The following is a 14,391-nucleotide window of genomic DNA, read 5'->3' as shown; positions in this document are numbered from 1 at the left end:
CCAGCTCATAAATATACCGAAACTTTTCCAGAACGATAAGACGGATTTTAATTTGTCATTAAAAGTCCCCAAACTTTGTCATCTGTAGTATATACCAGTCAACACGAGCGCGTTTCGTTCGAAACGAGAAACAGAAAAGTAGTCCATTAACAACTATAATTGTACGCGATGTAGAGATTATATTTGGTTAATATGGCAGGCTTTTCTGTATACTTTCGATCGATACAAACAATTCGAACGTTTTACAGGGACTCCTACTAAATTTAACTCCCGGTGGAATGCTGACAGAGACTGCCAATCACGTATCGCCGGACATGCCAGAGGACGGAAGCATGCACGAGTCTTTGACAATGGAACAATTCAATTCACCCCTTGTCAGCCCACAGTATAAATCTACGTACGCGATAGTGGCCACTTCCGGTGAGTTTTATAACACGAAATCCTTTGCTTCTTGCTTTCGAGGAACGCAGATAAAATTTTCCCCCTTCGCAACGCACGTGGCCATTCAAGCTTCAATCGAGTAATTTACTTTATTACCTTTCTTCAATTTTGAAGGTACACGACATCGTACAAAAGCCTCACTGCAAAACTGTTGCAAGGTATACGTTACTTGTTTTATAATGGCAAGTAAATATATTTATAGAAAATGTTTTCACGTGGAAACTTTTAGATATTTTTACATAGACTGGGTAATTTATGGTTTTTCCTTATTTATAATCTCTTTTTTTTTTTAATGCTACGTTAAATGGTATTCTGACCTAAATAACGTAGAACACGTGTGACTCGTTTTAAACAAGAGAAAGAACTAAGGAAAATGAGAAACTAAAATTAGTCCTGTTTTAATATCAAAAGTAGAATGGCAGAAAATACGTAACTTACCATCTTCATCACTGTGTTTTTTAATGAACATTTATTTGTTGCTTTCATATAGCTCCCTCGCATACATTTCTATGTTATTTCTTCTATAAAACGTTCATATGTAAGACCATTTAAAAATTCCACTTAAAGATTATGTCAGTATAAATCGTGCCACATTTTTAGTCTTTTATACGAAGTAGTGAAATATCAGAAATAAGAAATTCCTCTGAAGATATCTTGGTTTTTCCTGTATTCTACGAAGCAACGCGTTGAAGGTAAATAAAAATCGATTTCTTTCAAGAATCCCCGAAAGACCTGAAGGACGTGAACGTCTCGGAAGAAAGCGTTCGACTCGATACGAGACCTGAATCAGCCATAGGACCACCGAGTTGTTCCTCATCGCCGACAAACTCTCCCGCACGACATTCTCAACACTACAGGACTCTCCAAAGTTACACCAGTCCAACTGCGAAACTCAATATCGCAGCCGCGTCTAATCACCAGCGGGACGCCGATCAGATCCACTCGAAACGTTGGCACACAGCTCCTAAAGAGAAACACAAGGTTCGAACACAGCGGCCATTAGCTTTAACCAGCAATCTAGAAGATGAAATTGATTAACCGGCTCTTTGGTTTCGATAAATACAGACAAAATCTAAATTGGAGAATCGAAATTATGATACACGATGAAACAAAATATTACAGAAAATACGTATCTTTTATCCTTTGACAAAGGTATTGAACTTTTGAAGCTAGTGCAAATCGAAGTTAGTTTGAGCTGATAATTACAATCGTTTTTCTATATATCTACGAAATGAGTAAAACTTTTAAAATTAAGGTAGAAAATACGCTTGATACCTGTGTATACATATGTAAATTCTTTTTTAAAAAGGATCCTTAATTATTCTCAGCTGGATCTAAAAAATTAAATTTCGATTAACTGAAATGAAAATAAATTTCAAATGAGAAGATCTAAAGCTCAAAAATTGAATCTTTATCTCTTCTATAATGTAACTCTGTTTACCCACAATGAAATCACGTTACAGTCTCTGTTTACTTAAAACATATCTACTCTTTTCATCTCGAAACACTAATAAATTCAAGCGTCCGGTTATAAAAATATTTTTATAACAAATTGCAACGAACGTTGACGATCTCTGTATCGTTTTCACAGATACCCGCACCTGTCGTCAGCTGGAATATCGCGCCCAGCATGAACAAACCGTACAAGTGCAAGGAGATAGAACCCACCAATATACCGCGACAGTGCCTACGTACTACGGAGAAACTTGGCTCGAGGAATATCGGCGAGGTACGGCGATAAACGATTGGGAAATGATGCGCTTCGCTACGTGCACGTGCACGTGGAATGCAGCTCCGCTATCTCGTGAACGCGTTTCGTTTCTCTCATAACTAATACGAAAACGCAGATGATGATGAAACACGATTCTCGTTTTCCCATGTTGCATTAACCTTTAACACTCGCTTGTTACGTTCGCGACTGTTTAATCTAAATTTGCTCGGTAACGTTGATATGAGAAAGGAGATTTTAATTCTTTGTACTCCGAAAATTTAAAAAATACGATTAATTATCGATTTCGATATATTTTCACGGCAGAAATCCTTACGGTGAAAATCGAGAGTTCTGTTTCGAAAGAAAAAAAGCTACAAGTATCTATGAATTCGTTAAATTTTTGTCCATTTTTTATCGGTTTAATTGATACACAAAATTCCATGTCGGTAAAGTACGAAGGGATTAAAAACGTAAAAATTTATAGAAGATACGTAATAGGCAAAAATATGTATATAACCCCCAAAAATACTACATAATACGGTATAATATTTAGCGAATGAAACAAATCCTCATTTAGAATATTTCTTTATCTCCTTATTTGTCCATATGTTTATCTTTCCCTATTTATCTTCTGTATACTTATTTCTTTAATTACGCCCATAAAAAACGAATTTGCGTAAATATCCGCAATCTGATAATAAAAATATATTATTTTTCGTGCTGTATCTATTTCGAATCTAAGAATAGAGATAAAAATATTCATTGCGAAAATAGAGACATTTATCGCGTTTGGAAAAACCCATGAAACTGATGTAATTAGCATAAGATCTGTGTTAAGTCGACGTTAGAATTGCGTGATCGATAAACTAAATAGTATCAGTGGCGCTGTTACACGCTTTTATTACGACTCCACAATACACAGTAATACGTTCGTCTGCAAGCTACAAGGAAACTTTGCCCGCGGAACATCGAAGGGGAACGACAACGGAGCATCGGGATAATGCACTTACTGTGTACATTATGCGCGTACATGATGTGCACACGGACACAGATTTCCGCATCGATATACTTCCGGGATTCATTGGTTTATGTATGCATTAACGACGATAACAGGACGAAGAAGCTGCGAAGTGTTGTCTTCCAGCCTCTTGGACGATTAATGCACAAACTGCGTGGCGTTGCACACCATTTGCACGCAACTTGTCTCCTAACGAGAGTACAACGATATCTAGGCCAATTGCCCATTATTGTTGTGTAGTTACAAAGATTAATGACATATAAATGTAGTTAAAATTGCACAAAGCCGTAAAGACAGAGTGTCATACTTGTTTCTTTCCTATTTTATACAAGTATGATATGTTACAAGAGTTTAATCATAATATTTTCAAAATCTTCCCTTTCATCTTAATCATTGTCTACTATATCCTTTTCTCAGTCATTCTTTGGTTAATCAACTCTTTTAAGAATAAATCTCTATTGTCGTTTATTCTTCGTATTCTTTATTCTTAAAAAAATACACACCTTCATAGTCTTCAACCGAATACATCAACTAAGAGGATCATATTTTACTTCCAACTAAAATTTCATCTACGCAGAATACTTAACCGTTTCTCAGCACAGCATAAGAAAAATTCGTAAAAAGGACCAAACCTTCTGTTACGAGTTTCATATCTTAGATATGAATACGCGCAACGTAATTATTTTTATTAGTCGTGATAAATTAAAGCCACGTTTATATCTTGCGTTAGAAATAATAACTTCTTAAATCATTCGTCCTGAATACACCCTCGCTTCTTTATCCTCTAAAAGAATTTACGTCCACGAAATTACAAAAACTAAAATTAATTCCAGAGAACTGTCCAACGCACATTTATACGATTACTATTCGAATTTCCAAGAACCTACTCGCCGGTGACAATTTCCTTTTTTTACGATTTTCAGGCGATAGTATGCGAAGCAGTCGGATTAGAGGACGTGGTGGCAGATGCTCCGAGATTGGTGGTGGCTCGCGTGCCTACTTGCGGCGGTGACATTCGAGCCGGTAGTACGACGGACCAAATAAGAGAAGTCCGATTTCTGTCCAGCCTGTCCGATCCGAACGTAGCTCGAATCCTGGGAGTGTGCACCGTGGAACCAGTCCCGTGGACGATCATCGAGTACACGGAACTCGGTGATCTCGCCCATTATCTTCAGTACAGTGTGCCACTTACGGGAACGCTTAGGCCAAGCTGCAATTTGAAAGCCCTTAGGTGAGATACCGCTATTCGCCGCGGTGCACCGATTCTAAAACGATACGTACGAGCATCACAGGGCACACGGATAATTCGAACATAGCCTTATACGAGCGTTACGAAATGAAATCGCGATGGTACCACCGATCACTGTAATAATTCACGGATGAATAATATATTCACTTGTCGCGCGGCCTCTCTTTTATTCGGTACAATCGCAGCCTCGTTCGTTTATAACGTACCCGATTGATCTTAATGGCACTTCCGCGTTATACAGCTTCCGATTATATACGATTACGAGATCGTACATTACTCTTGTCGTTGCTGATAATGTTCCGCCAAGTGCTTTGTTACTCGGATAATAATTAACGTAATATTTTACGTTCGTGAACGTGAAGAGAAAAACAAGAGAAGTTCCCGGGAAAATTTGAAATAGAATAAAGCTTCGCAGTGGAACATTAATCCCTCAATTCCTGTAGGTAGCTATAAACTATAGCTTTTATCTATTGTACGATATATGCAAGCTGGTAATTTAAAGGTTCTAATGCACTCTGGTAGAAGGGTTCGATAAATGTAAATTATTATGTTTTGAATTTATGTCATTATATAAATATTTAATGGTACGTACATAACTACTATCCATAACGTCGAACACCCACGTTCACTGGTTTTATTATTAAGTGAAACTCCTTTGCGTTCATTAAAACGATAAAGCACAGCAACAAAAATTTGTAATTTACAAAGAGAAAGAAGTATTTCGCGTATTTCGGTACAAATTTTTGAAGCCATTCATCCTATATCACGTATAACAAAATTTTAAATCACAATTCAAGCTATGAGAATTTTAGAATAAATAATGATTTATTCATTCAACCTATAAAATCGACGAGATAAACGAGCGAAACTCCGGTGAAGGAATGTTCGAAAGCGCCGTGATCTTAGAAATAGAAATTGTTTCGTTCTTGTATGAAAATAGAGTTGCTCGTACATTCCATAGATCGGACGACGAACGAACGAACATCCATTAACGTCGACAGGTTCAAAAGCAAGCATTATATTATGATTTTAGTCAAAGCTGCCTGATGTACATGGGGACACAGATAGCATCTGGCATGAGGTTCCTCGAGTCAAAGAATCTGGTGCACAAGGACCTGGCAGCCAGAAACTGTCTAGTGGGCCGCTCTTACACCGTGAAAGTGACCGACATAGCGATGTGCAGTGACCTTTACAAGAAGGATTACAGTGACATAGGCGGCAGACCGCCGGCGCCAATCAGATGGCTGCCGTGGGAAAGCATTCTGCTGGTAAGGCTAAATGATTTTCGTCAAGCGAATCTCGTTCTCTCTTTAACGAGCGCGTTCTAGATCGATCGACCAGTCCATAAATGGGAATAGTACCAATGAACTTGCGCGTTTCGATTCTAGGACAGGTACACTTGCTCGAGCAGCGTCTGGTCGTTCGCTGTCACTTTGTGGGAAGTGATGAGCCTGGCCAGAGAGAAACCTTTTCAACATCTAACCAACGATCAAGTGATACAGAACGCAGAGCATATGTACTATGGAGCTGAGTTACAGGTATTCTAGCGTTCCTCTTTTCTTTATAGCGTATATTATATTTTAAGAATAAAGATATACGTGTTAGATATACACAGATACATTTTGTAAATTCTTATTTTAAAACAGTTTACGATAGTAACGATATTTTCACTCGATAAAACGACGGAAATATTCTTATTAAGCTTTCAAAGACCAACATGTTAATGTGCTACATTTTATTTGTTATTATTTTCGGCTGATTTACATTATTGAGTTCCACGGTTTATGAAAGAAAAGGAAAGAATAAAAGAAAGTATTTACTTTCCACTTGTACATACGAGACTGGATACTGACGCTAGGTAAACTCTGGGAATTTTCGCGACTGCTGGTGCCTTCGAAAAACATTCAATCGTGTTCCTTCACTTCCCTCGAATGGAAAAACTATGCAATACACGAATTAATTACACCGATCTTAATATATTGTGTACAGGAATTACATTTTTTAAGTTTTGAATATTTTCGTTGCTATATCCTTCACCAATTAAATCCTACAATTTTACGAAATTCGAAGAAATTGTATTTACGATGCTATGATAAACATAATCTTAAATCTTACAAGCATTTTTTGTATCTCTGATACGCGTAGTTCTGTAGAATATTCTATTTATGTCTTTTAATAACGTTGCGCTCTAACATATTATTTCACTGATTGGTTCTTAGTATATTAATTCGGTAAAAATAGCTAGAAGATCAGACAAATAACCACTTTAACAAATCTGTATTTTCATTTCAGATATATCTTCCAAAACCCACGATGTGTCCGGAAGAAGTCTACAGAATGATGTGCTCATGCTGGCGGAGGGACGAGACCTCGAGACCGACGTTCAAAGACATTTATACGTTCCTGAAAAACGTAATCGCGGACTATCGACCTGGTGCATAAACGATCCCACTAAACTGTGATAAAAGAGAACGGACAATGAATCTCCTCTTGCCGACTAAAAACTCCCGACGTCGGGACTCGACGGAAGTGTACAATCGTTAGTTTTAGTGCATGCTGTGGAGAACGAGCCGCGCCGAATTTTGAGATTTTCTCGATCGTAGAGAGATGATCGAAGGAGAAATTTTCGCGATGCACTCCTATCTCTGAAGCGAAGCAAAGCAAAGCCTTGAAAAGGGTTCTTCTGTTCTCGATCTCTATCTCTGACTATCGATCGGGCAAAACTAAAAACTTAAAAAGATATAAAAATACGAAAAAAAAAAAAATGACGACTTCGCTAGAATCTCGGCGAATTTTTGCCCGGTCGCTCGACGAACACGTCGCCTCGATATTTTCTAGTCAGCTCGGTCCTTCAATTCCTATGAAAGTGCTATATATCGTGTACAGTATTCTGAACACTGAAGACGCGTATACCGCGATGCTAAGCACCGATAAGTCTATCCACTTGTACATACGAGACTAGATACTGACGCTAGGTAAACGCTGGGAAATTTCGCGACTGCTGGTGCCTTCGAAAAACATTCAATCGTGTTCCTTCACTTCCCTCGAATGGAGAAACTATGCTATACACGAATTAATTACACCGATCTAAATATATTGTGTACAGGAATTACATATCTTAAGTTTTGAATATTCTTAAAGATCTTCGAAAGAAGTGGCGTCGTTTGCTTGTTTTCATTTAACCCTAGTGTAGACAGCTGAGTAAATTATACAACGATCGATCAGTAAATCTATTATTTACCTGGCGTACACAATGTGTTAATAATTTATACGAACAATAGACGCGGTAGAGCATAAATTTTCCAAGATCACGTTTACATAACGATTCTATATAAATCTCTGATCCTAATCATCGCATTATATCGCGTTATAGAAATTCTACTATTCTCGAAGCGACACGACGCGCCCACCAGCAACGCAAACCTCCCGACTTATACTTGTACATTCGAAAGCCCGTCGTACGTAGCAAAGTACTTATATCGTTCCATTGTATTCCTTTCCGTTCGAAAGAAAAACCTCACATCTTTAACGGGCGTAGATTCGAAAAAAAGAAACCCGACTAAACTCTGTTCTTCGCGAGAAACCTAAACGCATAATCATCACGCTCCTTCCTTTGATTTACCATTTAAGGGCAGAGAGGAGAGACAACGAGAGAAAACGAGGCATAAACGATCGCTGTAACGCTGCCAGAGGAATCGATCAAGCGATTCTGAGCTCTTCGTCGCCTCAAATTCCGAGAACCGCGAACAGAACGTTTGAACGCCACCAATGCTACCAACCTGTTTGATGGTAACGATAATGTCAATAACACATCGTTGCAGAACGTTGACTATCACAGGAAAATTGTTGGTAAAGTGCCAAACGGAGTGAAGCGTTCAAACGTTCCCCTCTGCACGCACCTTTCTGTAATTCTTAAGATGGATTCAAGTATACGTTGAAATGATTAACAATAAAGTACTGAGTGTTCCTTTCTGACTGTGACTGCGTTTTCTTTTTCTTTTCTTTTTAATTTCTATCTTTACGTTTTCTATGTCGCTTTTTTTTTAATTGTACTGGATAAAAATAATAATGAAAATGAATAAAATAATGTTTCGGAAAACAACTCAACAATCTCAAGATTAAGTAATTAGTAGAAACTTATGCGTCTCGAAATCTCACGTAAAATCCAGGTTGGTAAATTAGATAAGTTCCAACATTGTTTTTTGATAAGATTCTAAGATAATCTTGGTGAACAACGCGTTCAATAATCTTCAAAGTTTATTGACTCTCAGACGCGTTAGTTAGCCAAAACTTTCCAAAGAAACAATTTTTCCTTGAATTTAAACGACACCGTGAAGTCAATGAAATTTACTTTCAAAATATACGGTTCGTGTTAAGAATAACGTGTTCCTGGAAATATTCCTTATACCTGGAATAATATCACGAAACAACACGGATAAAGATACGTATTATTCGGTATTTTCTCTTCTAGCTATTTATCTCGAGACAAATATTTCTCTTCCATAAAAGGGATAAGATAACTACGTGTAAATTTCTTCATAAAATTCACAGAGGTGAAATTATCGTTATTACGTGATATAGTGACGACATAATTTCAATGTCACTGACAAAAAGAATATTACCGAATGCTCATAAAAACCTCGATAAACGGATGTGTACTTCCATGAAAGGTCACTTAAGACGTCCAGATCGAATCATCGAGAATGGCTCGAGTCATTTAAACGAGTATCTGAACACGAAACATTCTCTCTTTGCCAATGGCAAAGTGGTGTCCTTTAAGTAAAGTTTCGACCACCAACGGCTACTACAGTCTCGATATCTAAAAAGGTTGCCGGAACAATCGTCGCTCGGCCAGGTATGACCAAAGTTTTCGAATCTTCGAGGTGGTTCCATTAAACGAAGGGATCGGTCATAAATCATCGGTAAACCTTTTATCGACACAATTCGGATAACATTGCTCTGCGTCGACAGGAGGCTCATTAATCTTCTCCCGACGAAGTGCATGGATCAGACTCGATCATAACCGACCCGCTCCGGAAAATTAACGACAATTTTATGGGAGCTGGTAAAAACTTTGAGACGTGCTCCTAGTGACGCATTAGCGTTTTTAATCTTTCCGATGAAAATTTGTATACGGTGAGGTACGCTATAACATAGTAACGAGCAATTTTTATGACTAAGATCAAAATGTTATAACGTACAAGGACGCTACAACGAACAGGAAGAAAGATTGGCCGTTCTGCCGATTTTTCCACTCCACCTTCGTTACGATGGCTAATTAGCGATGCGAAATTATTTAATTAAAATTATATTTTTCCACTACTTAAATCGTTGTACTAGCTGTAACCACGCTAACTATGGGCCTAAGCCGAATTATTCCTAATAACGTATGCTTATGCTTATATTAATCTACTCAAAAATGTATGTTACAACGAATAGATGCTATAACGAGCATGGTTCGAGGATCAATACCGCTCGTCCTAACATACTTTATCGCACCTACATACATATATGAAATTTTATATATTCGGAGGAAATAAAAAATAAAAATTAAGAAACATGGGGAAAACGAATATCTGTGGCCTTATGTATTCTAGAATCGATACGAAAATCTCAACAAACAAAATCTTCAGAAAATAACCACTTTACACATTGAAAATCTACATTTCCAATATCTACATTTGCAAAACAAAGACTTGAAAGGGATTGAAATTAAAAATCTGCGGTTACATGGATGCTAGAGATCGACACGAAGATCTCAGTTTGTTATCTTTAACATTTATCTTAACGAGAAAGAAAGGTAGGAAAAAATTACTCGTTATCTATAGCAAAATGTAAAAAGTATTATATAAATCTAAAATCACATACTCTCCAAGAGTTATTTTTAATGTCGTAGGAAAAAATCTTCGATACTTCTCCTCTCTATGGTCAGCAAAAATGAATAAAATGAAAACATTCGATATTGCACGAATGTCACAGATTAAACATTAATCCAGTCGTCAACATACCTAACAAGCTGTACGTGCGTCAATTGTTTACTCGCGAGGGGAAGTACAAAAGCGCGCTTCACTCCGGAAATCACTGTGACCGATCGATCGAATTGCTTCAAGACAAAACTAACAACGTGTTCGTACATTGGTCTCGGAGAGATAATGAAATGCACGACGACGAAATGGGCGGGCGATCGCCTGTGTGCGAGTGTATACGTGTAGCGTAACGTTGGTCGCTTACGTTTATATAATGCTCGACCCGGGAAAGTGAGACCATTGAATCGTCGACTGTCAAAGAGGTACGCGTTCCTCGACACATCATCAACGACAACATGAAGCTCTACCTCTCTGTTTTTCTCGTCGCCCTCGTGGCCGTCCTGCTGTTCTCCATCGGTAAGGAAACAGAGATCTAACGATCAAATCGATTAACTTAATGCTAGAACTACCAGATTTGTCAAAATAATAGTAATTTTTCGCTTTTGTAATTACCGAGGTAAAAATATAACTATGTATATTTATCACTTTTATTATATAATTATATTAATACCTATTTATTTCTATTGTACTATTTTAATTATTATTATCCATGCGTGTATATTTATACACAATATAATTATGTATATCTGTTATTTATTTTTATATAGTTATATCGGCTTATTTATTTCCATTATACCATGTTGAATAAATATATTTACATTACTCACAACACAGGTTGATAGTTATAGCGTTAACCAATATTTTAGCGATGGATTCGATTAATAAGTGAAGTATCGCATGATTTTATAAATCTAACAAATCTTTGCAATGTACATATTAAAAAGTAAATGTATCTTATATCAACGCCTGAAAGATGGTAACAATTCTACAAAAGTGAATGACTTTAAGATCAACGAAGAGTCTCGACCTTACAAAGAATTTTCACTCGCTTCGTCACCCGGATATTCTTTTGCAAACGGTAGGAGAAATCAAGGTAATTCGCTTCTCAGACTAGCCACTTTAATTCAACGCTATAATCTAAACACTTGCAAGATAATAAAAGCTGATAATCTGATAGATAATCTGCTGGATAATCTGTTCTTAAATTGAATATAAGTATCTGAATAATTGTGAATTTTATCAAATTATTCGCTCGTAGTACCTTCGATCTTTTTCGTTCGATGTTTAACTGTGATTTTACATTGTGGCGTCGTGCAAGACCCATAAATAGCTACAAACTTCCCTTTGATGGGACGAAGAACGAGTGGCTTTCTTTACCGCGACACAGCAACGTCCTGGTAAATTGAAATATTCGCCCCAGCGAGCCCGTCTCAACCCTTCCATCGTTTCGCTCGCTTCACTGACCTCATGTTCCATCGAAACTCTTCTGTCGATCGTACAAAATTTCGTCGCACGATGTCCAACCGATTACTTAAAGATCCTCAACGATCATAAGCTGATAATACTAATGTTCTATTTCCAGAGTATACAAACGCAAACAACATATGTCCTGAAGAGAATTGCCTTGAATCGACGAAATGTGACGATTTTATAGTCGGTGCTACGTGTCCACAATCAAGTCACACATGTTGTAGCGTGGGTAAGTGTATTATTTGATCTAGTATGGTTTCTAAATAGAGCAGTTGAGGAACTTTCTGAAAAATGTGTCTATAGATCTAGTTATTTTATTATAAATCTGCTATTTCGTTCGCGTCACATGTACTTCATAATATATTAAATAAAGTAAAATTTGTTCGAGTTTCCTGATAAATGTTTTCGATGAGCCTGTTTTCTAACTCAATAGCTGAATTATTTTATGAAGATACAAATTATACAAATTTTCTTCATTATACAAATATAAAAAGAACAAGGTTCTTTAACAGAAATTATAATTATCGATCGAAACTTAGCTGATATTAGCAAACTAGAATTAATACTTCTAATCCAATCAAAATTCGAGTCACTGTTTCGTCTTATGGGACCTTTCTCCAGGAATCTCTTCAATTAGACTTGAACGAGGTAATAAATTATATCGTCGATTATCTAGAATTTTCGTACCTAAACGCAATAACTATAAGAGAAACAAGAATATTCATTTTCTCGGTTGGTTACTAATAAGCAGTTCGTGAAAGGAGTTTGACGTTAGGTTAGTTTGAAGCGTAATTTACGTATTTCCATCGTTTGCACGAGTTCTTTATTGATGTCCGCGAGCTGGTATGGAAACGGCACGCTTTCGTTTATTCCCGTCACGGTATAAAATACACACAGAAGACCGATGGTAATTATGAGGCAGTAACGATAACGTAACCGTGCGTTACAACTGGATATAGCAATTTCACGCTCGCCGGTACGGCACACACGCAACACCATAATTTCTACTGTGCCAAATCGAATACTCTCGAGATTCACTTTTGCGCGCCGTGAATTTCGAACGAACACGTCGACGAGTTAATTCATGCGTCACTGTGTCCGCACTTTCACGAAACATGTCGCTAGCCTACTACATCCAATCGCCTCTTTCAATTTTATTCCTCTTTAGTATTCATTCAATCTGTTCTTCTGCCCCATCTAATGTTTCCTTTAACTATTTCTTCATTCGATATTTAAAAGTGTAATTCATCGGACAATACGATACATGATTAGAAAATTTCCAATACGCATTATCGTGTTGCACGTGAATTTTAAGGACACAGTGAAGAGATATAAATTTTATATCAATGTTTGTTGTTAATTTTCTGATTATGATGCTATTTTTTGAATAAAAAAGGGCATTTTAATATAACATAAGCGAGAAGAAAAATATTCTGTTAAAGTTTAAGGATATGAAACAGATAATCGACCGATAAAATATTTAGGTCGGTGTATAAACACGTATTTAATTCTTAGATGAAACAAAAAGAGAAAAATAGAATGTTTGTGATATACGCGCCAATAAAAGACAAAAATGTGACTTTTGTCGTATGATCTTCGTCAAATTTTTCTTCCTACAACATCTTAGCAGCTATATCATATCATAGAAAATTTCTTTACCACTGTCACATAAGTATGTACGACCTCTTATTTATCATTTCAACCGACAGTTTCTAGAAACTCCTCACTGGCATGTCAAAAGTAGTATCGACTCAACAAAAAACCAATCCGTTATCAAACGATCAATTCCCCTACAATTTCTACATCCTGTTCCACTGTATAAAAGAGACAATTTCTGTTCACAGTGAAATCGGAATATAGGACTCATTGCCGACACTTCGGAGGCGAATGCTTAGACTTCTGTAACGAGTTACTGCGTCAAGCAGCGGTCGATTGTCCAGCTGACAAAGACTGCTGCACGTTAGTTTAATCGATCAGGAGGGGAAAAACAGGCAACAACAAAAGGCCTGTCCAACGTCTGGATCGTAGTGTTAATGTAAGCGATTAGTTTCGACATCAGCTGCGGCTCGTATCTGATGCGAACGTAATATCACGCGATGTGACGCATCTGTTCCGTAGAACGGTAGAAAACCGACTTAATTGGTTTTACAATTACAACGGTAAATGCGTGGCGTGTGGGCTAAGCCCGTATAACGAATGAAAAATGGCGTACGCCGCGTGATAATTGCGAATACGCGGCCTGTCGCACAGATGTGGCACTCGTCCGCGTGAAATTAGTGCAAATGTGAAAACGTTGGCTCCTCCATACGTCGTGAATGTTCGCGGTGACTCGATGCATTCGTTTCAACGCCGAGAGAAGACCATAACATGTAAAACGCTACATGGTCACGAGGAGGAAAGGTGTTTATAATAAAATATTCGTGTCTGGCAGACAATGTGTAATTTACTCTTTTACTCTAGAAACTGTTCACCTATTATCGCCAGTCAATGGCTACGATTTATCGTTGTTTGCGTAAGAGATTTTTATAATTAGATCATTAAAGATATGACAAGGACGTAGGGTGTGTATATATATACATAGCTTTTTATGCTACGTAAGACAAAGCATTGGGGCAATGAACGTTTATCGCATTAT

General features: G+C 37.3%; 2 protein-coding genes and 1 long non-coding RNA gene across 6 annotated transcripts in view; 2 read left to right on the top strand and 1 right to left on the bottom strand.

Annotated features, from left to right (window-relative positions):
* Positions 1–8,395, top strand: part of LOC139991959 (discoidin domain-containing receptor 2) — a 143,991-nt gene extending 135,596 nt beyond the window's left edge. For all 4 annotated transcript variants that reach the window (XM_072012386.1, XM_072012377.1, XM_072012404.1 and 1 more), the window contains 7 exons: positions 249–420; positions 1,160–1,422; positions 2,033–2,170; positions 4,094–4,401; positions 5,453–5,687; positions 5,808–5,957; positions 6,712–8,395. In XM_072012386.1, the coding sequence (XP_071868487.1) occupies positions 249–420; positions 1,160–1,422; positions 2,033–2,170; positions 4,094–4,401; positions 5,453–5,687; positions 5,808–5,957; positions 6,712–6,861 (1,416 nt within the window). In that variant the 3' untranslated portion in view covers positions 6,862–8,395. The remainder of the gene's footprint in view (positions 1–248; positions 421–1,159; positions 1,423–2,032; positions 2,171–4,093; positions 4,402–5,452; positions 5,688–5,807; positions 5,958–6,711) is intronic.
* On the bottom strand, positions 24–2,037 carry LOC139991978 (uncharacterized). The gene is made up of 2 exons (XR_011800980.1): positions 1,883–2,037; positions 24–1,405 (listed from the first exon to the last, which is right to left on the bottom strand). It is a non-coding gene; the product is annotated as an uncharacterized lncRNA (long non-coding RNA).
* Positions 8,396–10,659: 2,264 nt separating the features above from the next.
* On the top strand, positions 10,660–14,191 carry LOC139997850 (uncharacterized). Its single transcript, XM_072021870.1, has 3 exons — positions 10,660–10,802; positions 11,869–11,985; positions 13,601–14,191. The coding sequence occupies exons 1-3, from the start codon at positions 10,742–10,744 to the stop codon at positions 13,723–13,725; spliced, it is 303 nt and encodes a 100-aa protein (XP_071877971.1). The 5' UTR covers positions 10,660–10,741; the 3' UTR covers positions 13,726–14,191.
* Positions 14,192–14,391: the final 200 nt, after the last annotated feature.

The sequence above is a fragment of the Bombus fervidus genome, chromosome 2, assembly GCF_041682495.2.
Source record: "Bombus fervidus isolate BK054 chromosome 2, iyBomFerv1, whole genome shotgun sequence".
NCBI lineage: Eukaryota > Metazoa > Arthropoda > Insecta > Hymenoptera > Apidae > Bombus > Bombus fervidus.
This window is presented reverse-complemented; position numbering and strand designations above follow the sequence as displayed.